At 36.4% G+C, this 22,336-nt stretch overlaps 1 protein-coding gene and 1 pseudogene across 1 annotated transcript; both read left to right on the forward strand.

Moving 5' to 3' along the window:
- The first annotated feature begins 14,130 nt into the window (after window positions 1-14,130).
- Window positions 14,131-17,348, forward strand: LOC149260323 (putative nucleoredoxin 1; annotated as a pseudogene).
- Window positions 17,349-18,098: 750 nt separating this feature from the next.
- Window positions 18,099-18,803, forward strand: LOC149260324 (steroid (22S)-hydroxylase-like). Its single transcript, XM_089379875.1, has 2 exons — window positions 18,099-18,261; window positions 18,392-18,803. Exons 1-2 carry the CDS (start codon window positions 18,118-18,120, stop codon window positions 18,683-18,685), a joined length of 438 nt encoding a protein of 145 aa, XP_089236001.1. The 5' UTR covers window positions 18,099-18,117; the 3' UTR covers window positions 18,686-18,803.
- The last annotated feature ends 3,533 nt before the right edge of the window (window positions 18,804-22,336 follow it).

Consider the following 22,336-nt stretch of genomic DNA (forward strand, 5'->3'; position numbering starts at 1 on the left):
CTTGGGCTTTAAGCCCCAAAACATGTCTTGGGGGGATTCCACGCACAACACATATTATAAGCATGAATGTGTGATATCATGGATAAAATAATACAAAAACAACCAAGGGAACCCATAGGTTAAACCACCTCCACCCTCACCAAGCTGTGATCTCACCGGCACTGAGATTGCAAAACCAAACCAAGCTAGGAATGCCTTCGGACTCCATCACTATCCTTGAGGAATTTTTTGTCTCTTTGACTCTCATGATTTACTGCAATTCACACCAGATCACTAGGCCCTAAACCAAGACACCAATCTCTCAAGCTTTACCACAATCCACACTGGATCATTAGGCCCTAAACTGAGACTCCACTCTTAGGCTTTACTATGTATCCTGCCAAAACCGGTCAAGGGATTCCTAGGCCTTTGGGTATTTCTTGAGACCACCTCCGCCCCATATTCTGAAACCATCCATAATTCCAAAGCTCAAAATTGAGAAAATAATCCCATCACACCATGGCTATCCGAAAAAAGGCAAGGCTAGGATGAAAACAACTGTCATAACCCAGAAAAAATCATGCCAACCATAACAAGCGAACCATATACCAACATGCAAATCTATGCATGTCAAAACCAACTAGGAAATGAAACATGTAATATGTTACCTGCAAGTATTCTTGTTGAAGTTTCTCAATCCTGCTCTTCCTTGATTTATATTTGCTTTCCTTCCTTTCCTTTGCTTGCTTTTTCCTTCCTTGCTCCAAAGCTAAAGTGCTCCAAGAAAACTCTGCATCCAAGAGTGAGAGAGAGAGAATAATTAGGGAGCTCCAAAACTAAACTGAAAAAAGGTTACAAACTGATCCTCAAAATCCTTTTTATCAATGAGGCCTCTATTTTCTTCGTTTTCCATTTTTTCCTTCAATTTCCTCCTCACATGAAACCTATGACCTTGCACCTCCCTTTTCTCCTATTTTCCTTTATTTTCACAAATAAATGTGCCAAAATACCTTTTTGTCTTTTTAAATGCGTTAGTCATTGCCTTTCCCAATTTCCTTAGCCATAGACACATCTAGTGATGCCCACTAGAATATCTTTGCCCAACATTCAGCTTGGAATACATGTCCCTTAACCGTGGTCTTATTTTTCCTTTATTAACTTTTATTACATGAACTTTTAACCAGGGGTTGTTGCACCTGCATCATCATTGGAGAGCATATCATTAGGTAGCACATCTCAACTTGGAACCACATCGGGGAGCATATCTCAAACCGGAATCTCATGGGGGAGCTAAACATCTACGATCCCATATCGAGAAATAGGATATTGAAACACACAAGGGAGCACATATTAACCCTGGAATCACATCGAAGAGCTCATTCTCAACCTGGAACCACATAGGGGAGAAAATATCAACCTAATCCTATTGCTTGTTGATCTTCCCATCGATGAATCTAAGTCATCATGTGCTAGAACACCTACATCATAATATGAGCTTGGACAAGATACTTGACTTACCAAAAGGTTAGGATAACATGCCTCCAAGCCTCCTCAACCCGTTGGCAAAATGGGGAGGGGCAATCCCAACAAGCCATGCTTGTGGATATGATGCCAACCGGGGTATACTCTGCAACAACTAAAGGTGGGGGAGATACCCGAATTGTTAAAAAGGACAAGGATCATACACATCCCACAGGTGACAAATAGGGGAGAAACATCTATGACCCTATTGTCCAAATATCCCTCAACCCAAGGAGCCCTCCATCTCAATTCTACACCCTGGGAGCTCAACAGGGAGGAAGAGTTGGCTTAGTGTCCTCGATCAACGATACTCTCTATGATATCATTATGTTCATATCTTTATTATCATGTTGCAACAACAATGATCTCATGTTCATGCAGGTCATCAAGTCACAATAGGAATATCTCATATGAAAAATTGACCATCGCATGCAAAAATATCGAAGGGTGCTTGGTGGCAACGTTATGTGTATGAAGCAACTCAATCATGAATTCATTTAGGTTCTATGCACATCATATATATATATATATATATATATATATATATATATATATACGGGTAGAGTGTTCAAAACAGAACATCAATTCTTCAATCAACTATCGAGTGCCAAGTTAAGTTCAACAATATCTCTTCACAACTTCTTGAAATTCAATTAGAGTGTCCAAGGATTTGCGTTTCCACTTTCCAACACTTCTTCAATAGCTTCGAAATGTAGAATTTATTTTCCCAACTTCAGAAATCATGCCATGATTCATTATTTCGAGCTTTGGAAACCATCTCCCTCTTACTTATATCATCTGAAGTTCATTACCTGTTAATAGTAGACCATCAACATATAAAACAAAAAACAAAATAAAAATCATACTTGGAACACTTCTGAAATATAGGTTTGGATCAACACACCATCTTGGTTTCACCAGATAACTATCAATGCGGACACATCAAGATGCAAGAGCTTACTTCATACCATTCTCTCTACAAACATAACACTTTACCAAACCAATATGTTCATTCTTACATAAATCAATATTGTATAATCTGATCAGCGAAGTTATCTTATCAAAGTTTAGATACCAAATCATAACTAATATCAAAATCATCAATATCACTGTACCAAATTCTTTGGACCAAGTGACAGGTAGAGCTCACATCCAAATATCAAACTATGTCTTTATTATGCCAACAAGTTGTCATATAATTATCAAACCAAGCTTCATCAATTCATCCTCATGATCATAATATAAGTCACTGGATGAAAATGCATATACTAAGAATAGGTTCCATCCATTTATTGTGAGATTACTTCACACTTAATCACAATTGTTAATACTTCAACCATTGTGCTAAGAATAAGGAGGCCAATACAAAACCATTATCGAATACCAATATTAGTCACTGAAAGTCACTATGCCCATATAACATTATTATCAAGGAAAATCATCAGTCGTCAAATCAAATCATTAGTCATCAGGTCAAATCCCAAATTTGCTATCATAGTGAGATCTATAGTCCAGAACATATCTCAATCATCAATTCAAAGTTCTAAGTGATTATTATGTCAAAACTCCAAACATTGCTCATCTATCAATCAGCCAAATCTAGTCAAACTCTTATAGCATAAAATTCAATGGTTAAATCATAATGACATATCTATATGCATATCCCGGTCACCTGCAAACACAAGTTCAATCTACATATTCATATTATTGTAAACATTCAAATTTCCCTACTCATAGACCTTTCTGTTGTTTGCTTCATGTCCGTAGGACTGGCATCCTTCAGTCGAACATATGATTTTATGCACAAAACTTCATTCTTGTGTCCTCCAGGCATAACCGCATCTATAGTCCTTCCTCTGCGTGGTCGGGAGACTACAATCAGACCCTTTACCTTGCTTCCATGTGGCTGAGAGGCTACAATCGTACCTATAATATTTCTTTTATGCGACTGAGGCTTAAGGTAAGGAAAGACTCTCTCTTCTCAAGTCAGAACTTTGTTACAGATCAACGATGTCAAATATTTGTCTATTCATGTCCATAAATCTTATTTCAACAGTAAAGAATATACATATAATGTCAATGGTAATAAGATTAAGGATCTTATGGAGAGATTCTCCCTCTGAATGGGAATCCACTTTAGTCATCTTTATTCACACCATCAACCTGTTTATAATGCTATCATGCATCAATAGATCTGTTAGATCATAAAGTTAGACTATATCACATATTCATCATGGTTATATCATCATCATCATGTTATCATCATTTACTTCATTATGACATCAATTTGTCATCAAGGGTTCATGTTAAATAACTAATAGGAGTAAACTTCAAGAACCATGATCACAACATTACTTCTGTGTTACGTAACTCAATCCATCAAGTCAAGGCATTCAATTTTAACATATTACATAATTACATCCAAACATAACCATGGTCAACAAAAGATCCTAAATATCAATCTCATTTTTATACTTCTAACATCATGGCTACCATGCTTTTCACAAGCAATATCAATAGTATCAAGTTACCATATACTAGAATCAAGGTGCTAACCTTCTTTATGGAATCAAGATATCCAAAATGATAGATGTTAGCCAAACATAAATTATACTAATGTATCAAATATCAATATTAAGTAGCTTCATAGAATCAAGAAGTTCATCATGTCTAAAGGATACAATACTTTCTTACTACTAAGTGGATCATTTCATCATAGGAACCATGAATCTAAATCACTTTCATATGCATGCATGAGCCATTTAAGAAGGATACATTCTCATCATACCTAGGAATTACTTTACCATTCAAGAAACAATATACCGTGCATACCTTGTAGTGTTCAAATACCTGTGCACCTTCTTATTTTACATAGGCAGTTTGTAGCACTTTGTCACTTTTTCATCAGGTGCCTCTTTTCCGATGCTAGTTCTTCTTTTCCTACACTAGCCATGATCCTCAAGTGAGATCCCCTTATCACAACTCATAAGAAGGTTATAAGCATCCAAATACTCAAATATATATGCAGGAAGCATAAGTAATAATCAAAACAATAATTAGATCATTAAGTCTAAACAAAAGTAAAGACAGAAAGAAGCATCATAAATTGAAAAGTACTTATCTTCAATGATAGGTGATCATATCCCTCTTGAACCAACCTTCGAGAGCCATCATTGTCCATTGTCCATATAACAATGTTGCCTTCAATATTTCAACCAACCTATAAAAAACTAGGCCTAATAAAGACTATCACATCTAGGGCTTCATCAAATTCGACACAAGTGCTCTTTGACCATGCTAGGGTTTCCAGATTGCATATATCAAATTTTTTCTATAAACCATGGTTTCTCTCAAACCCTAACCTTATCATATCCATCAAACCCTAATAACCAAATTTCCTAAGGTTTCCTTAAAACCCTAGAATTATTTTAAGTCTCCTCCATCCTTCCTTGCATCCTTCAATGATGTCATTCAAGGGGTGATCTCCATGACTTTTCTTCATCCCAACTCTGATACCATGTTAATTTTTCTTAGGGCTATATTGTTCTTTTCTTTGATAATTACATTTCTTCATTAACACATTACATTCACCCCATAACATCATAACATTATTCAAATTTACACCATTATTCAGAAACATATGCAATTATATAGAAAGAATAATACCATCATCTTCAACGTAGCGAAACATAAAGGAACAATGGAAGAAGAGCATTCACACATAGCGACACCAGGATTTGTCGGAGACCGAGGAAAAACCAACTATGGGGAAAACCCTTTCAAATTATTCTTCTTATTAGATTGTCATCAAATGATTCAGAAAAATAGAGTATAATGATATATATATATATATATATATCTTCATTCATACAATTATTCATCAAAAGAAACTACAACATCCATGAAATGAACCCAACAATGCTTACACTCAAAATCATGATTCTGAAACCTGTAATGAACTTTCACTGTCAAAGGTAAAATGTAGAACATTGTAGCCACTGAGCTAAATCTTTGGACAACTGAAATTCCATGATTTATGTCTTGCTCACACGGAGGAGGAGTCATGCGTGCAACTGGGAAGCTTCCAGTTACTCTCTGGATCCTACAAGCAAGCGACTGTAGTCTGCAACTGAAATTTTGAAACCCTAACTCAATGTCGCATGGATGGAGAGTTGTTTGTGCAACTGGAAGTCCCCAGTCACACATATGAGCTTATGTACGAGCGAGTGCAGTCAACTTCTTCCTGTGTTGTTCCAGTGACTAAGTCACAAAACCCTAAAACTGAGATGCGAGCTTCGGACCCTGCAATTTCACCTCAGAGCAAACCCATTCCTCCGTGAACCTGCCTTAGACCTGTGTGAGCCAAAACCAAGAAAGAGAATAGAAGAATGTCTCATGATGATGTCCAAATGAGGTAGAGGTCACTTGTATTTATAGCCTTCCAAGGGTGTCCACTTTGCTTTAGGGCCGACCTTATCAAATATGCACATGTGGGCTTTTCTTCATAAGTACATTTTCCCTTATCCGATTTGAGTGATCTTTAGGTCGATTTTGGTCCTCTCGAAAAGAGGAATTCAATGAAATCATTATCTCCATCAAGTGAGTTGTCCAAAGTGGAATTTGACCGTAGTTGCATATTTTAACATAAATGTGCCCTTGAGGCTGCATGTAACAGTGTAACTCTATTTACGAATATTTTTGGAGACTTTTTTTTTAAACAATATTTTATATGTCATAATTATATAAAATATCTGAGTAAAATGTATGAATGACTATGGTCCCTATGGCAGAATGCATACAAACGTTTTTTTTATAATTTTTCCAAGAAGAATTTAAGGGCATTTGCGGTATTATGTATTCTCTATTGTTTGACGACAAACTATCACAAAAGAAAAATAGGCGTGAATATTATTTTCTTGTTGGCCTACTCAGCACCTATGAATGATTTTAATTAGTTTTCCTTCTTGTTTTGCTTAATATCTTCAATGTTATTATTTCTGGAAGTTTATTTGTTAGATTCTCTTAAGCTTGCAACATTACCTTACAGTTAACTTGAAAAACCCTTATTTCAGTATATTATTAACATCTCTTAAAGAACAAAGAAAACCTAGTTCCATGAACAATCAACACAATCATTTACATTTTAATTCTTTTATTATGCTTTCAAAAGGGATTATATATATATATATATATATATATATATATATATATATAATTAAGTTTATAATGTGGAAATTGCAGGCCTAGCCTAGGGCCTGCATAATCTTCGGTCCTATTAATTAGGGTATAGGGTTGTTTCCCTCTGGTTAGAACTCTCAGTTGGTCTTTGACTTGGGTAACTAACCTAATCCGAAGAACAATCTACATTCTAATTTTTCTTCTTTTAATTTTGTGCTTTGCAATTTGTAGAACATAGATACTTAGCATAACCATAGAAAATGAAGACAAGGTAAAAATCAAAAAACAGAAACACATGTTGAGCATTTATTCGCTTATCTGCATAAATCACTTGGGCTACCAGAAAACCTAGTGGACAGAAAGATGATCCACCCAACCAATGAGAATTGGTACCTCTACCATAACTCCCCTCGAGCCAATTTCATGCTCAGAGCAACTTTTCAACAAAGAAATCTCAAGGTCCAATATGATACCTCCTGGAAGCATCCTTCCCTCCTCAATAAAATGTATTTTCCTTGAGGAAAGTAACACTACAACTACTCAACTACTTGGACCCCCTCCTACCAGACTCCAAGTTCACAATCTTGCCTCAGGTTTTACCCTCTCACCCTCTTGGCCAACCTTTTTCCCAAAAATTAAGATAGTTTGTCTCTAGGAGGAAGGAATCTAGGCAAGCAACTTCCTCTGCCCGATCACCCCTCTTGGGCTTTCCTAACTGCTTCCTTAACTGTCTGAGTGTGAAAATTTTCTTCTAGCATCTTTCTCCCACCATAATTTTCGTAGCTAGAAAAATGCAACATTTTATTAATATAAAATTAGAAAAGAAAGAAAACATTTATTTACATCACATATTCATACCTGGCCTTCAACATGACCCATTTTCAATAAAGGTAAGTTCACAAGAAAGTAAATGAAATATTTACAAGCCATTGGGTGTTGTTACTCTTTTACATAAGGTTAACTTCTTATTTTAAATTATATATAGTTTGTTATATTAAAACATATATATATATATATATATAAGTTATTTTGTTTTTATTGTAAAAATATTTAAAGAATAATATTAAATATATTTTCTTTTTTACAAACAAGAAGAAGAGGAATTTTTTAGAGAGGTATATTATACCTCTGAAAAGAGGAGGGATATTGTACGTTTGAGAAGAGGAGGATTATCAGTCTTGTTCTGGTTAGATCAGGGATTGGGGAACTACAACACTGGTTCATTCCTTGGGTCTTGCGTACTACTTTGGGTGTTTTTATTGGTGGTTAGTTTGGTTTTCTGCATTATGTTTCAAGGGTTTGTTTGTGGCTCTCAACCAGGGGTAATGACCGAGATCTCATTTCAATCATCCTTGACTTTTATTGTTCTTGGTACCCCCTCCCTAGCTCTTATTATTCTTGGTTGCCTCTCTAGTTCTATTTGTTTTGGTGGATTGGGTGTCTGCATCACTAGTTAATTCCTTGATATTGAGATCCCTATTCAATTTTGAGGATGTGGAAATCCTCCTTCTTGGCACACTCTGGTAAATTTTGTAGCTTTAACTGTCATTAGGTTCAGGTCAGTATTAGGATGCCATGACAGTGTGGACGCGGTCGTAGGGGTGCTAGAGAAATGGGCATGTTTAGTTGGCCTCTTTCTGATACTTCGCCTCTAGTGGAGCATGCAACTGACCAAGCACCAATTCCAAAAAGTATGCAAGAGGAGCATCACTACTTGGAGGGGTTGGCACACAAAGACAAGAATTTTGTATTTGGTTCTGACTTATTAACTGAAATTATTATCATTCATAGGAAACAATAGGTGTTAATGGAGTAACACCTAAAGGCAAGGCATCATGACCAAAATGCACTCATTTCCTTCATGAATGACTTCCAATGGAATCAATGGCACATGCAAGATAGTCTGACCCATATCCAATGAAATCATTAGCACCTGCGGGAAAGATTGGATCGTCTAGATGGTCGCTTGAGCCATATGGAAAAGCACCTTAATTGTGACTTCCAGACACCACCTCCCCTTGGTTCTTAATCCTAATGGTTATCTGTTGTGTCTCAATATTAAATGAATTTTGGTATTGTGTCCCTATCTAGTTTTAGACAACAAAACAGTTATGGCTTAGAGTAATCATTTTTGAAAATTTTCTACTGGCCAATAAAACAGGTAGAAGTGACATTTACAAAGAAACATGTATGAAATCTAATGAGAAAGACCACCTTCTTTCTTGATTTTTGCCTCGTGAGATGATTCTATGGGATTCAAATCTAGGAATGGTTGAGCTACTGTAGGTTATTCGCTACTAGATAGGACTGGTTTAGTTGGTCCATGTTCCAATTGTGACTAGAGGTTTTCAATTTGTTGACACATGAAAATCATCTCATCTTCATTTCTTAGGATGGTACTTCGTTTTTCAACTAAGATATCCATGATTTTTGTTATACTTGAAATAAACTGGTTATGATTTAATTGCAAAGTGTGAATTCCTTATTGCAGTTGGTTTACTTTCCCCATGGAAGCTTAATTTTTGAATTTTTAGAATTGACCATTTGAAGTACCAAGTCCAAATCCACTTGCAGTCTTTTCCTTCTACTAAACAGTTCAGGATGGAAAACTTTCCCGTAAGGAAAGGAAATTCAAGTTACCCCTAAGCCCAATCCATTCCAACCTACGACAAACAAAAAATTATAGGAAGACAAGCATTAAACAATGGTGAGCCATCGACCACCAAGGGTCCCCCACTTGACAACTTATAGGCTATAAACTCTTGATCACACAAACTTCTCCAAGTGGAAAGAATAACATAATTTCCTTTCTTAAGAGGATTTTTTAATTATACCAACCTTCCTCGTCCTTAAGGTGGTTGGACACAGAGTGTCATTGAACTAAATTTTTAACTTCCTATCTACCACTAGTGAATTGGAAATGTGCACCACTACTACACGTGAGGAAATTAAGCTTGAGCATACTTTGAACAAAATGTTGACGTCTCAACAAAGAGATTGATGAATCCATGCTATTTATTCTCTCAGATCGTTTGATTTCTCACCTTATCCTGTGGATGAACCACATTAGTTGGTTCGAAACGTCGACCCAATCCTTACAATGTGATTAATCCGAAACACTGTCTTCTTCATTATGGATCACAAAAGTCTTAGATCTAACAGATTATAAGATGTTGGTTTTTTTCTCTCAAACCATGGAGCCTCTCTACATGACCAAAGCTAGGCCATGATAGAACATAGCTGAGTAGTTTGGTATTTCATTGCTTTAGTGGATCGGGGGGGCATCTTCCTCTGACTCGGAATGACTCAAATTGACAACCATCATCCTTTGCATGAATTTTGTTATAGTATATTGATTTTGGGTGTGGCATCGCATAGGGAGCACCATGTCATCACTCATCGTAGCTGCCTTAACCACTCCTAGACATCTGATAAATGTCATGGGAGCGTACCTCCAACTCATGCTAGCCAAATCAAACATGTCACTTGCGTGCCTATTTGAATGTGCGAAGGGATGACGACCAAAACCAAATTTCTCAAATGGGGACTCGCATGCATGCTACAATGGGAGACAAATTTCCATTTGAAGAAAAAACACACTTAGATGTTGCAGATAAGACGATGAAAATTCCAAGTGAAGATTTTGTAACCAACTCAACAACATGGGTACTTGAAGTAAATCAAAATATTGCCACACACACGATAAGGGAAAGATAAACCAAAAAAATTCCTTATCTACATCTGAATCACAAGAACATACATCTCAATCAATCTATGAATTTGTATCACTCAAAACATAAAGAACAAACTGATGTTCTAAAGAATACTGAATTTTGCACAACACAGTGTTGTTATAACAATTCATCATAAGTTTCCAGTAACCGCAAGATTCCACAAAATATTGATTTAGGGGTCAGATCTCTTTTCAGTATGACAATTTTTTTTATCACCTAAAGTATCCTATCATCTTGTATTAGCGAAGATGATAACTCCAAAAATTCGTAAAATATGCAAATAGATTACAAGTGACAAGAAAAATATGGCATGCTTTCTCCTCAATAAACTTTGAGGACAAAGTTTTTTGAAGAGGAAGGAAATGTTACGAAGAATATATATATATATATATACGGAATATCGATTAATTAACTAATAAATAGTATTGAAGAGGCATGTCTCTATGGACATGACCATTCATGAAAGGGTACCTGCCTAGCTATATATACGAGACCCTCATTTGTAATCAAATCATCTCATATATTTTGTACATTTCTTATATAATATATTTGTTCTATCATGGATATTTATAAATTTTAGATCTTTTGAAGTATTTTTCTGTGTTTATTAATTTTGTTCATAACACTTTCGCGTGCATGCTACAGTGGGAGATAGAGTGTCATTTGGCTCTCTCCAATTTGGGGGATAAATCACTTTTAAATTAGTTTTATATTTCAATGGATTATACCTAGTTTGAAAGAGTGTTGCTTCTTTAATATGATAAGAGGCAACTTGATTCGTTCATTGGCCATCAAATTTGCTAGTTAATTGTTCTACATGAGAATGTGGTATATTTCGTATTTTTTAATCCTTAATAAGAGCCCTTTTGCCTTTTTTATTATGTCTTTCAAGTGAATGTCTTTCGGGAGTAATGCCTTCCTTAAACCTTGAAGGATTATTCGGGAATCTCACAAAATGGTTAAACATTAAATTTTTTTGCTCAATTACTAATATCAATCCTTGTTGTCTAATTGTTTAATCATTTTCTCAAATTCCCAAAAAAAATTAGATTCCATTTTTAGATTAGAACAAAAACAGCCACCCTCCTACCAACCCTAAAACCAAAACTATTTATTATTAACAAATACATTTTTAACCCAAAAAAAAATCCAAAAAGTATATACAAAATTTCCAAATCTATAGAAATTTTATAATTGATTAATTTAATGCAATTCAAAATTGAATATTATATATTTTATGAGAAATTATGAAATAATGAAGGTATGTGAAAAAATTTAATATATATTTTGTTTTATTGTTATAACAAAAAAATATTTTAATATTTGATATTTAAGTAATCAATAAAAAAAATGAAAATAGTTTTACCAGTGAAATGTAGAAAGGGAATCTCGATTGGGATGCAGGTCGACAGTTGGGATAGCCTGATTGCAGTTATGAATGGTAACTGGGCACTTAATGTCGCCGTCCCCCACATGCTCAAGGCAGGGGGTGTGGCGACCCTTGGCATGAATGCATGCTGGGGAGGTGGGCAAGGTGGCCGGACTGGAGGGAAGGCAGGGTATATCGGTAGGCGAGGTAACTCGACGTGTAGTGTTAGAGAGATAGCTTGTGGAGAAGGGTGGCATTTCAGTGTTGTGGGAGGACATTGGAATGTGAAGAACCAAGCCCGACGACAAACGCCTGCAGAATTCAGTGTTTTGAAAAGCAAGTCATGGCTCGTGCTGCAAGAGGTTGTGGGCGTGGTAGGAGAGGTCCAACACCAAGGAAAGATAAGGGGCCAAGCATGTCGAAACCATGCAAGGGCAAGAAATCAGTAGAACATCTCATTACTGAAGCAGCAGAGGCTTACCGAGAGGGGACAGATGCTGGAATTCGGAAATTGCTGGAAGAATGGGAAGAGGAAGTAAAACAAGGCAGCGAGACAGAGGAAGAAATGGATAACTGGAGGACCTTAGTCCCAGATCCAGGTAACACCCGCGGAAGAATCACATAGTTCAAGCAAACTTTGTACTTGTACTGGTTAATGAAGAGTTTATTAGGCAAGGTGATGGAGCAGATCTCCGTGGGAATGGTGGTGACACTACAAGGAATGTCGAGCTATAAGAAGGATATGGAGAAAATCCTCTTTCAGCTACATAAACAGGATATTAGGCTGGATAGAATCGACCGCCATATCCCTTGCATACTGGAGCTGAATGATATGCCAGGAGCATCTGCCAAGGATCCAACACCTGTTGCATCTGCCTCAGAGGAACAAAAGGATTAGACTCTTACCCATGCATAATTTTGTCTTATGCGGATAGCTTTTAATTTCTATGTTGCAAATATCAGTTTATATAGTTATGTAGTGTATGGACATGAAACAGAGACATATCTAGCTTGGCTAGAAAGATTAAGACAATATTGTTTTTGGATGGCTTACAATGCAGACCGGTGGCCAACAGACTTGGTTTCCCTCCGGGGCAAGTTGAGGCCACCAGGTTAATATGTGTGGTATAAACTTGCTTATTTTTTAATAGAAAATAAAATGGTCCTGCCAAGCTTAACAACAACAACAAAAATGTAGTAAAAGAAATAAAATTTCAGAACTTAATTAATAAGACATTTTTTTGTGATGTTTTAAAATTAAGATTTTTTCAATTTTATTGAATTTAAAATAAAATTAATATATATATATATATATTTAAATTAAATTTAAAATTTAATTGAAAATTAAAATTTTTATATAAAACTTTGCTAATTCAAATATTTACGAAATTACCTAAAATACTAAATCAACGCACAAATACAATTTAAACTATAAAATATTATAATCTTACCAAAATTCCATTAAAAATTTCCAAATAAACTGTAATACAAACACTCTTGTTACAAGATTCTTCAGTATTTCAACTAAAAATCACTTTGTAAATCATTTAGTTAGAATACGCCCCAGTAAACTTTGATAAAAAAAATTGTTGATAAATTAGACCTGCCGTAAAAGTTAGAAAATTTAATTAAATATTTATGATGTTAAAAAGGCAACGGAGCGATCTGAAATAACTAATTCTAATTCATCCTTAATTCTCTTTCTTACCACCAGGAGATCTCAGAGTTTGCAGTGCAAGAACGTTGAAGAACCAGGGAAACTCTACTGCAATATACCTCAAATTTTAATATTCTTGGTGAAATGGTAATTTTTTAAATTATCATTTTCTCAATTTTATTAAATTTAAGATAAAATTAATAAACAAATTGTGTTTTCTAGTTTTTTTTTTAAATTTTATCTAAAATTTAATCCAAAAATTAAAAAGCTTAAGCTTATAAAATCTAGCCAATTTAAGTGCTAATGAAATTGTTCAAAACACTAAATCCATTTAAAGTAAGAAACTTTATAATCTCATCCAAAATTTTGTTACCAAATTCCCACCCAAAAAAATCACTTAATTGAACGAATTCCAAATAAACTGTACTACAAATTCTTGTGTGACATGATTCCAACATTTTTGCATTCCAGTATTCCAACTAAAAATCGCTTAGTAAATCACTTAATTCGTTTATGATTAGAGGTGCCATATCAAGTTGGGTAGGCAACCAGCGATCTGAAATGACTAATTTTGATTAATCTTAAATTCTCTTTCTCACCACCAGGATATCTCAGAGTTTGCAGTGCAAGAACGTTGAAGAACTGGGGAAAGCCTACTCTCAACGGAGCAAGAGATTGTGTATTAGCTCACTATGGCCGACCTGAATGAGCAAGAGAAAGGATCTACCCATGTGGCTGAAGCTTCACCCCACAAGAGTTTGAGCTCTTTGCTCTGCAACAAAAAAGGTGATTTCTTGATCAGAAATAATGGACACTAGGTATATGATCGTTATACTTTTATATATGCAATCTCTAATACCATTCATTTTGCTCGAAAATTGCATTTTGTATTGAGTCCAATGTGATCTACAGGTGAAAGTCGAAGAACTGGAAGGAAAGCATGTGGGTCTGTACTTTTCTGCCCATTGCTGTCCTGACTCCTCCATGCAGGGCTTTCACCCCTGTTTTGTCCGAAATCTATAAAAAGTTATCAGAGAAGGGGGACTTCGAGATTGTCTTCATTTCTGGAGATCATGATGAGAAGTCATTTGAGGAATACCAGCACACCATGCCATGGCTTGCCCTGCCATTCTCAGATAAAAAGACAAGGATGAAGCTTAATCGGGCCTTTCAGGTCGTTGCCATTCCATTCCTTGTTATTCTGGACAGAAAGAGCAGAGTCATAAAGACTGAAGGTGTGGAAATTATTAAAGAATATGGGGTTGAGGGATACCCATTCAGTGCAGAGAGAGTTGATGAGCTGAAGGCCAAAGATGAGGCCTTAAGGGCTGCACAGACTGTAGAGTCTCTTTTGGTGTCTGATGAACGAGATTTTGTCCTTGGCCATGGAGGGAGAAAGGTGGGTCTTTACCCTTTTCGCTTGGTTTTTCTTTGGCAGCAAACCTGGATTTGGGTTTTTATGAGAATGTAGGGATGAAAGCTATGTATTGAATTGGGCTATTGAACTTGAAAACCTAGAGAATAGATTATACATGCATTATATCAAATAAATACATGTATGGAGTTGGGCGATTAGTTTTGATCCTGTAAGGGTTTAGGAAATATAGATTTACAGATTTGATCTCATGATGGTGTCATTGTCAATTTGAGTTTGAATAGGTTCCAGTAGCGGAGCTTGTGGGGAAAACTGTGGGTCTGTATTTCTCAGCCCACTGGAACAGTCCCTGTAGAAATTTCACCCCAGAGCTTGTGGAGATTTATAATAAGCTTTTGAAGAAAGGAGAGGCCTTTGAGATTGTGTTTCTCTCGTGTGACGAAGAGTATTATGCAAGCATGCCATGGTTGGCTTTACCATTTGGAGACAACGCTGAACATAATTTGTGTCGCTAATTCCGAGTTAAGGGTATCCCAACCTTGATTATTTTAGGTCCAGATGGGAAAACAGTACAGACTCATGCAGTGCACCTTATACGAGAATATGGAATGAGAGGTTACCCATTTACAAAAGAGCGGCTGGATGAGCTTGAAACGGAGGATAAAGCCAAAAGGGAAGCACAAACCCTAGAGTCACTCTTGGTTTCTGATGAGCGCAATTTTGTGATCAAGCATGGAGGAGCTCAGGTGAGTTACTGAGATCTGCATAGTACCTTCATTGTTCTTATGCCATGATGTATGAATCACATCGTAGTGTTAAACATTTAAGTTTTATGAATCTGTTCATAAATGTATAAAATACTTATACAGTGAGGTTCTACATCGCTCAAGGTTTGAATTTGGGTTGTTTTCATGGTGGATTCTGGTTATCAACAACTAAACCACAACTTGAAATGGAAATGGTAAAAACTTGGTACTCCCGTGGGTGATGCTGATCATTTATATCTTGTAACAGGTCCCAGTAGCTGAGCTTGTGGGAAAGACAATTGCTCTGTATTTCTCTGCACATTGGTGTTCCCCTTGTCAAGGTTTCACTCTAAAGCTCATAGAGGTATACAACGAACTGATGGAAAGAGGAGAAGCGTTTGAGATTGTTTTTATCTCTAATGACAATGATGAAAAGGCTTTTGAAGATTACCTCAAAAGCATGCCATGGTTAAGGCATGGCAGGCTTCTGAAGATTACCTCAAAAGCATGCCATGGTTGGCTCTTCCATTTGGAGATGAAACTAAGAAAGATCTGAAGCGGTTTTTCCGTGTTAGAGGCATCCCATCGTTGATTGTGGTAGGTCTAGATGGAAAAACTGTGACGGATAATGGCAGAAGTGCAGTGTCCACATTTGGAGCCAAGGCTTATCCCTTCACTGATGCTCATCTGAAAACGCTGGAGGAACCAGGGCTTAGCCCTTCACCGATGCTCATCTTGAAACGCTGGAGAAGGAAATGGAAAAGCTGTCTGAGAAATCACCCGTGTCTGGCTTTAGGAGATAAGGTACATCTAGCATGAACACCCGCTTTGTATTGACAGAGAGGGCTGCATGGTCTTCTTATTGCAACATTTTAACTAGAATGATCATTATTACATTTATTAGTCCCTGCCATCTGGCATCCGGCAGGGACTATTGTAATCGATCGGCAGGGACTTAGCATTAGTTTGCAGCTTTCCTGCGGTGTTATTCGGCGTTTATAATAAAGTTTGCAAATCCCCTTTCCGCCGATGTGCCTGATAACCTAAAGTTCCATTTGCAGCTCACCCTTCGCCATCTTATTTGGCCTCTTCCCGAGGCGGAAGAGGCCCGATCATAGGTTAAATTACCTTTATCCCAGTGCATTCTCCCCCTAACCGTCAACGGTTAGGTTTTAATGTTAACATTAATTCCATTAATTCCTATTTCCTGCAGGGGTATGCTAAAGTTTCCTAAGCTTTGGTGTTAAGCTGCAGGTGTCCGTGTTAAGCTGCAGCTGTCCGTGGATGCCGGCAGGTGTCATGAACCTGCTCTGCCTCTGTACGAGCCCGGGAGAGTTCCCGGGAGAGTTCTGGAGCACCGATAAATATCGCCTGCTGAGCAACCCAATTGCCAAACCTCTGCAAGTCATCCCCTCTTTCGTCTTCCACCTGCTCTTTTGTGCGTCTGGAGCTTTCCACCTGCTCTTTTGTGCGTCTGGAGATTTCCCATTGCAGGCTTCAGATCCTTGCCGTTTTGTTGCAGAGGCTTTCTTTTCTGAACTCGGCCATCTCTGAGACTGTCTCGGCTGCATGCCCATCAGTATTCATCTCAGACTTTAGCAGCTTGCTTTCGTTACCCAGAGTTGCAGATTCTTCGAACAAGAACTGGGGCAGATTATTATGTACTTTGGAAGCCTCAATATTCTTTGAGATTATTTCAGCCTTAGCAAGCTTTTTCTTTATCCAAGAGTTCCAGTAGTTTTTGATCTCATTATCTGTTCTTCCAGGTAAATGGGATGCTATGTATGCCCACCTGCGCATATTTAATTCATTAATGCACTGCCCAGAACAAATAGAATGACAGAAAGTGTTTTTTTAGAATGATAGAAAGTGCTTTTCTTTCAGTTAGGCTGACGCAGCCCAATGTTGAATGCAAGAACAAAAGAAAGAGATGTTTTTTTCAGAGAGAACGAGAATGTAGTAGCCAGCAATGTCAGCAATATTCTGTTTACACCAGAAGCTAATGCTCAAAAAAGCCATAGTGTCTACGTTGATTATCCAAAATATCTACAAATTAATGCCTGCAAATTCTGATCTAAGCACATGAATTCAGATAACTTTAAAATTATTATTGGCATGGCATGAGGATGAGGAGGCCGAGCAAGCAAGCATGTGATAGGTAATGTACTGAACATAATTTTAGGCTTTACATCGATGAACTGATCATGTCAGGTCAATTTGCAGTGTAGAAAACACTGAATATCTGTAGTGGTCCCGCAATTCAGAAATTGTTGTTTCACATTATCTGTTTTGGTGTAAAAATCTAAATATAAAGCGATCACTGAAGCATAGCTATAAAAAAAAATTCTGAATATATTGCTAAAAAGTTCTTTAATTGTGCTGTAGAAAACAGGGACTTAGCAATTTATGGTGTTGCTAAGCAATTTAGGTTTTATGTTGCTGAGAGTTCTCGTGTTGTTTGGCAGTCTAGAGTAAAGATACTGGACTTTGTGAAAAAGGCCATGGACGAGAGAAAAAGACATCCAGACATACACTACGACGACCTCCTCAGCAATGTCATGGATGATGGAAGGCTTTCGACTGAACAAATACTGGATCTCATACTCAACATCCTCTTTGCTGGCCATGAAACTTCTGCTGTGGGCTTAACTCTGGCCTTGCATTTTTTGGCCAAATCGCCATGGGCAGTGGATACTCTCAGGGTACGTACCGGTGTTAAAAAAATCACCTGGTTTTGTATACATATTGTCCAAAACATTTTCATTAGGTCATGTAATTTGGGCATTCTGTGCACTATACTACATCTAACTATATTTTGCAAAAATTCGTCAGTCAGAGCATTTGGGTATTGTCAGAACAAGGCAACAACAGAGCCCAGAGAGGAAAACTTTAAACTGGGACGATTACAAATCCATGGATTTCACTCAAAATGTACCTGCGGGATTGTTGGGTTCCATTTTTTCTCCATTTTGCTCCTGTCCAGCTAAACTTGGGGACTGCCCACCAGATGGGATTTGCCTCTTTAGCTCCTCTCTTAATTCTTCCTCACCCTTTGCAAGCCCTCTGCCTCCCAGTAACTGCCACAGATTGAATCTCTCCCTTTGCAAGCCCTCTGCATCCCAGTAACTGCCACAGATTGAATTTCTCTGCTCATTTCCTTCATGTCCAAAAAACCTAAAAACCCCATGACAAACGAAAGACATGCATCATGTAACAGCTCACGATCTCCGAGGCTCAAATTGCAGACACAGTGCAGACACAGAACCTCTACCTAGGATTTCAGTCAGTGTTCAACCTAGCTGCTCCCAGATTGCAAAGAAAAACTGAAAATATCGAGAGTCAATCACAATTCAAGGTGACGAAGGAGGGTATTGACGTGTCTAATGAGATGCAGCGGATCGACTTCCGAATACAACGACACAACGACACGGGTGTAGGACATGCACGAAAAAACGTGGCAGGCATTACGAGAACCATGAAAAGTGCGGGATTTGCTTGAATTTTCTGAGCTTTGTAACATTCTTTAAAAAATTACAAAGAGGGTAAGGGATTCTTGTAATCGGTACCTACTACAAAATCATGTAAACTTAACTTCCATGGATCTTAATAGATTTCCACCCAAGAGGTTACCATAAAAAAAAAAAATTCGCTGAGAATTAATAATGTCAACTAGAGATATTCTTTGCACTATGAACACGTTATTTGGTTGCCCCATATAGACTTCGTCCACGTCAGAATAGGGAAGTATATTGTTTTTTAAATTTTTCATTTCATCATATTCTCGTCATCAGTCATGTTTTTCATCATTAATAAATTCACTGTTTTTATTTATAGAACCTCTTGACATGTGCGAAAACTCAAAGATAAATAATGTCAAGAAGCGGTGGAGTTACATGAATTGCAACTATTCCACGGAGCGCATATTCCTAATCGAATAATCGAAAAACTCGAGCTCAATGGGCCTTTGGTTCGCTGTAGAAATCGAGGGTCGGGGTGTGAATCCAACATTGAGATTTGAAATTTAAAAATTAACTGAATCCTAAATCAACTTGCATCTCTCAAAGCATGCTTAATCAAGGTATCTTTGTTCCTCAGTATCCATCCATTTATCTAGTGAGCTTGGCGGTGTCTATACTGCCTGCTTGATTCCGGTATCTGTATCTTGACCAGTGTATCTTGGGTGGTGTTCATCGCTGGAATGATGTGGATAGCTCGGTTGGTCCGTGCTAGCTGAGAAGTGCTTGTGTCTAGGTTGATAGCCCTGTTTGTATAGCCTAGCCATTTTGCTCTTGCTTGCTTTAGCCAGGTAGAACCAGAATCAGTAGTAGCAACAGCACCACCAGAAGCAGAGGTAGCGGCAGTATGTCACATTGTTTCTCAGTTCCAACCATCGGTCTATTTTTCTAGTTACCGGTAGGTGGTAACTCCGATCGGAGCGAGTAACTAGCACTAAGCACTTTGCCTAGCTTACACAGTCTGGAGTTGGTGCTGTTTGTGGCAGTTTGAATATAATCATAATAATCGGGCGTTTCAATCGAGTGGAGCACATACTTCGGTCCAACTTACCCACCTTTCTGTTTTCATCATCGCCTTCTATATTGACCAGCACCATCTTAAAACCATTACAAAGGAGATCAAGGAGAAGTATGACTTCTGTCACTAAACTGCATTTTGATTTTGCATCTTTTGTTTTAGTATTTTTCACGTTCCTCCATTGCTTAGATTCAGGTGTTGAAAGATCTTTGAGTTCCCTTGAATCGCGAAACCAGTAGGATTTACATGGATTTGTCTATTCTTTTCATGTCCTGTTCTGATATGAAACTCTGTAACGGATAAGCTTTATTGGCAATGAGAATGTAACCAATCCCCAAGGCAGGGACTAGCTGCGATGCAGCCTCCCTGCCTTGGTTCGTTGATTTCATTAAATTGTAACTATCGAAACTTAATATAATATATCGAATTTACTTGAATATTGAAACTTACCTCTCACATCAATGTTTTCAATGTTTACCTGCATATGATGGCTAAGCTCCTTGAAAGTTTTTTCATAAAGTTTATAATTTCAACTTGCTTTAGCAAAGAGATATTTTCTGAATGCCTTTCATTCGGCTCCAAGCTCGTCTTAGTCATCTCTTCTCATGACATGGCAAGGGAGCTTATGAAGACTACACACAACCAAAACTTTGTATCAGAAGCTCTACAGCTAGGCCAAAGCCTGTTAACTATTTTTTAACAGTGATTCATGTACATTGTTGCTGGGCAACTCTTTAATGCAGTGGCACTAACTTGTAAAAGTAACTTGGCAGGGACTTGCTGCGATGCAGCTTCCCTTGTTTTGTTTATTTATGTAGAATGTGGTTTAATGGTTAGGCCGGAGGTTTTAGTTTTTATGTAAAATGGGATTATATCATCTTAGTATTACAACATTTTAATTAAAATGGTCACCACTATTGTTTATTTAGACAAAATATTATTAATAATTAAGTGAGAAGTTTTGGTCCCACAAATTTTATGGTCTAATTTTAACTATATATATTTAAAAACTACTTAAACACAATTTTTTCAATTAAAAAGAATCAAACATTTCATATATTGAAAATGTACCACATTGTTGTCCTGGGTAGTTAAGACAGAGCAATATTGCCCACCTCACCCTGGTACCTTGGTTCAATACATGCTATACATAATAGTTGCTATACACAACATAATTGCTATACACAATATTTGTAAACTTCATGCTAGTTCATACACAACATAGTTGCTATACACAACATTTGTAAACTTCATGCTAGTTCGTTGTCGATTGACGCAACGAATTGTACGATAGTGTTATAATATAATACTTCTACTACGGAGATTTCCCCTTTTATATTTTTATTAACAAAAAATCGAATACATCTCATACCATCTCCACTTCGGTAGACATGCGAACTTCATGTACATATTTTTTTATTATTGTGGCTTGAATATATTTCTATGTATTTCAGATTGGAAGTATCAATACATATAATCAATAAGAATAAAACTCTATAAGATGTCCAAGAAATTTTAATAGATAGTGCATCGTGTTATTTTAATTGATTTGATATTTTATTAATGCCAAATTTAATTTTATTTTTATTAAAAAAAGTTATGAAGTAAAAAACAATTTTTATAGTTTTTTTAATGTAATTTCTAAAAAATAATAGCATCAATAAAAACAAATTTATTTATTATATTAATTTTAATAATAAAATATATTCTATCTAATTCATCTTTATTTAATACTATATTGTTCGTCTTTTTTATATAATTATATTTTATAAAATTTCACATTTTAATAAATTTAAATTTAGCCAAATTAATCTTATTAAATTTTATAAGCAATTTAAATTAATCCTTATCTTATTAAATTTTATAAGCAACTTAAATTTACTAGCGTTTCCAATATAAAGCATAATGCCATCATATTTTATTTTTGGTTGAATTAAAATGTGTTATTTATATTTTATATATAAATATATGTTATTTTTTTAATAATTAAAAAATAAATTAAAGAGTTTTTGGGATTTTATTTTTTTAATATATGTTTATATATATAAATGGGATTGTATATTTTGAGATATTTAGAGTTCTTGTAATTTTGTAATATTTGAGGATTATCTTTTTGACTTTAATAAAATTTACCATAAAATATGTGTTTATTTTGAGGAATATGGTCTATCGCCTTTTAAATCTCGATGCAGATTATATGATCACATATGTAGTAGTTTCAATCTTCCCACATGATTCTTCGAC

The sequence above is a fragment of the Pinus tabuliformis genome, chromosome 6 (genome assembly GCF_031772625.1).
Source record: "Pinus tabuliformis cultivar Carrire ecotype Pingquan chromosome 6, CPIR1, whole genome shotgun sequence".
Lineage (NCBI taxonomy): Eukaryota > Viridiplantae > Streptophyta > Pinopsida > Pinales > Pinaceae > Pinus > Pinus tabuliformis.

Coding starts and splice junctions, on each gene's coding strand:
- LOC149260324 (XM_089379875.1), top strand. CDS start 18,118: ATGGATGATGGAAGGCTTTCGACTGAACAAATACTGGATCTCATACTC. Junction 18,262..18,391: donor GGGCAGTGGATACTCTCAGG/GTACGTACCGGT, acceptor AAAATTCGTCAG/TCAGAGCATTTGGGTATTGT.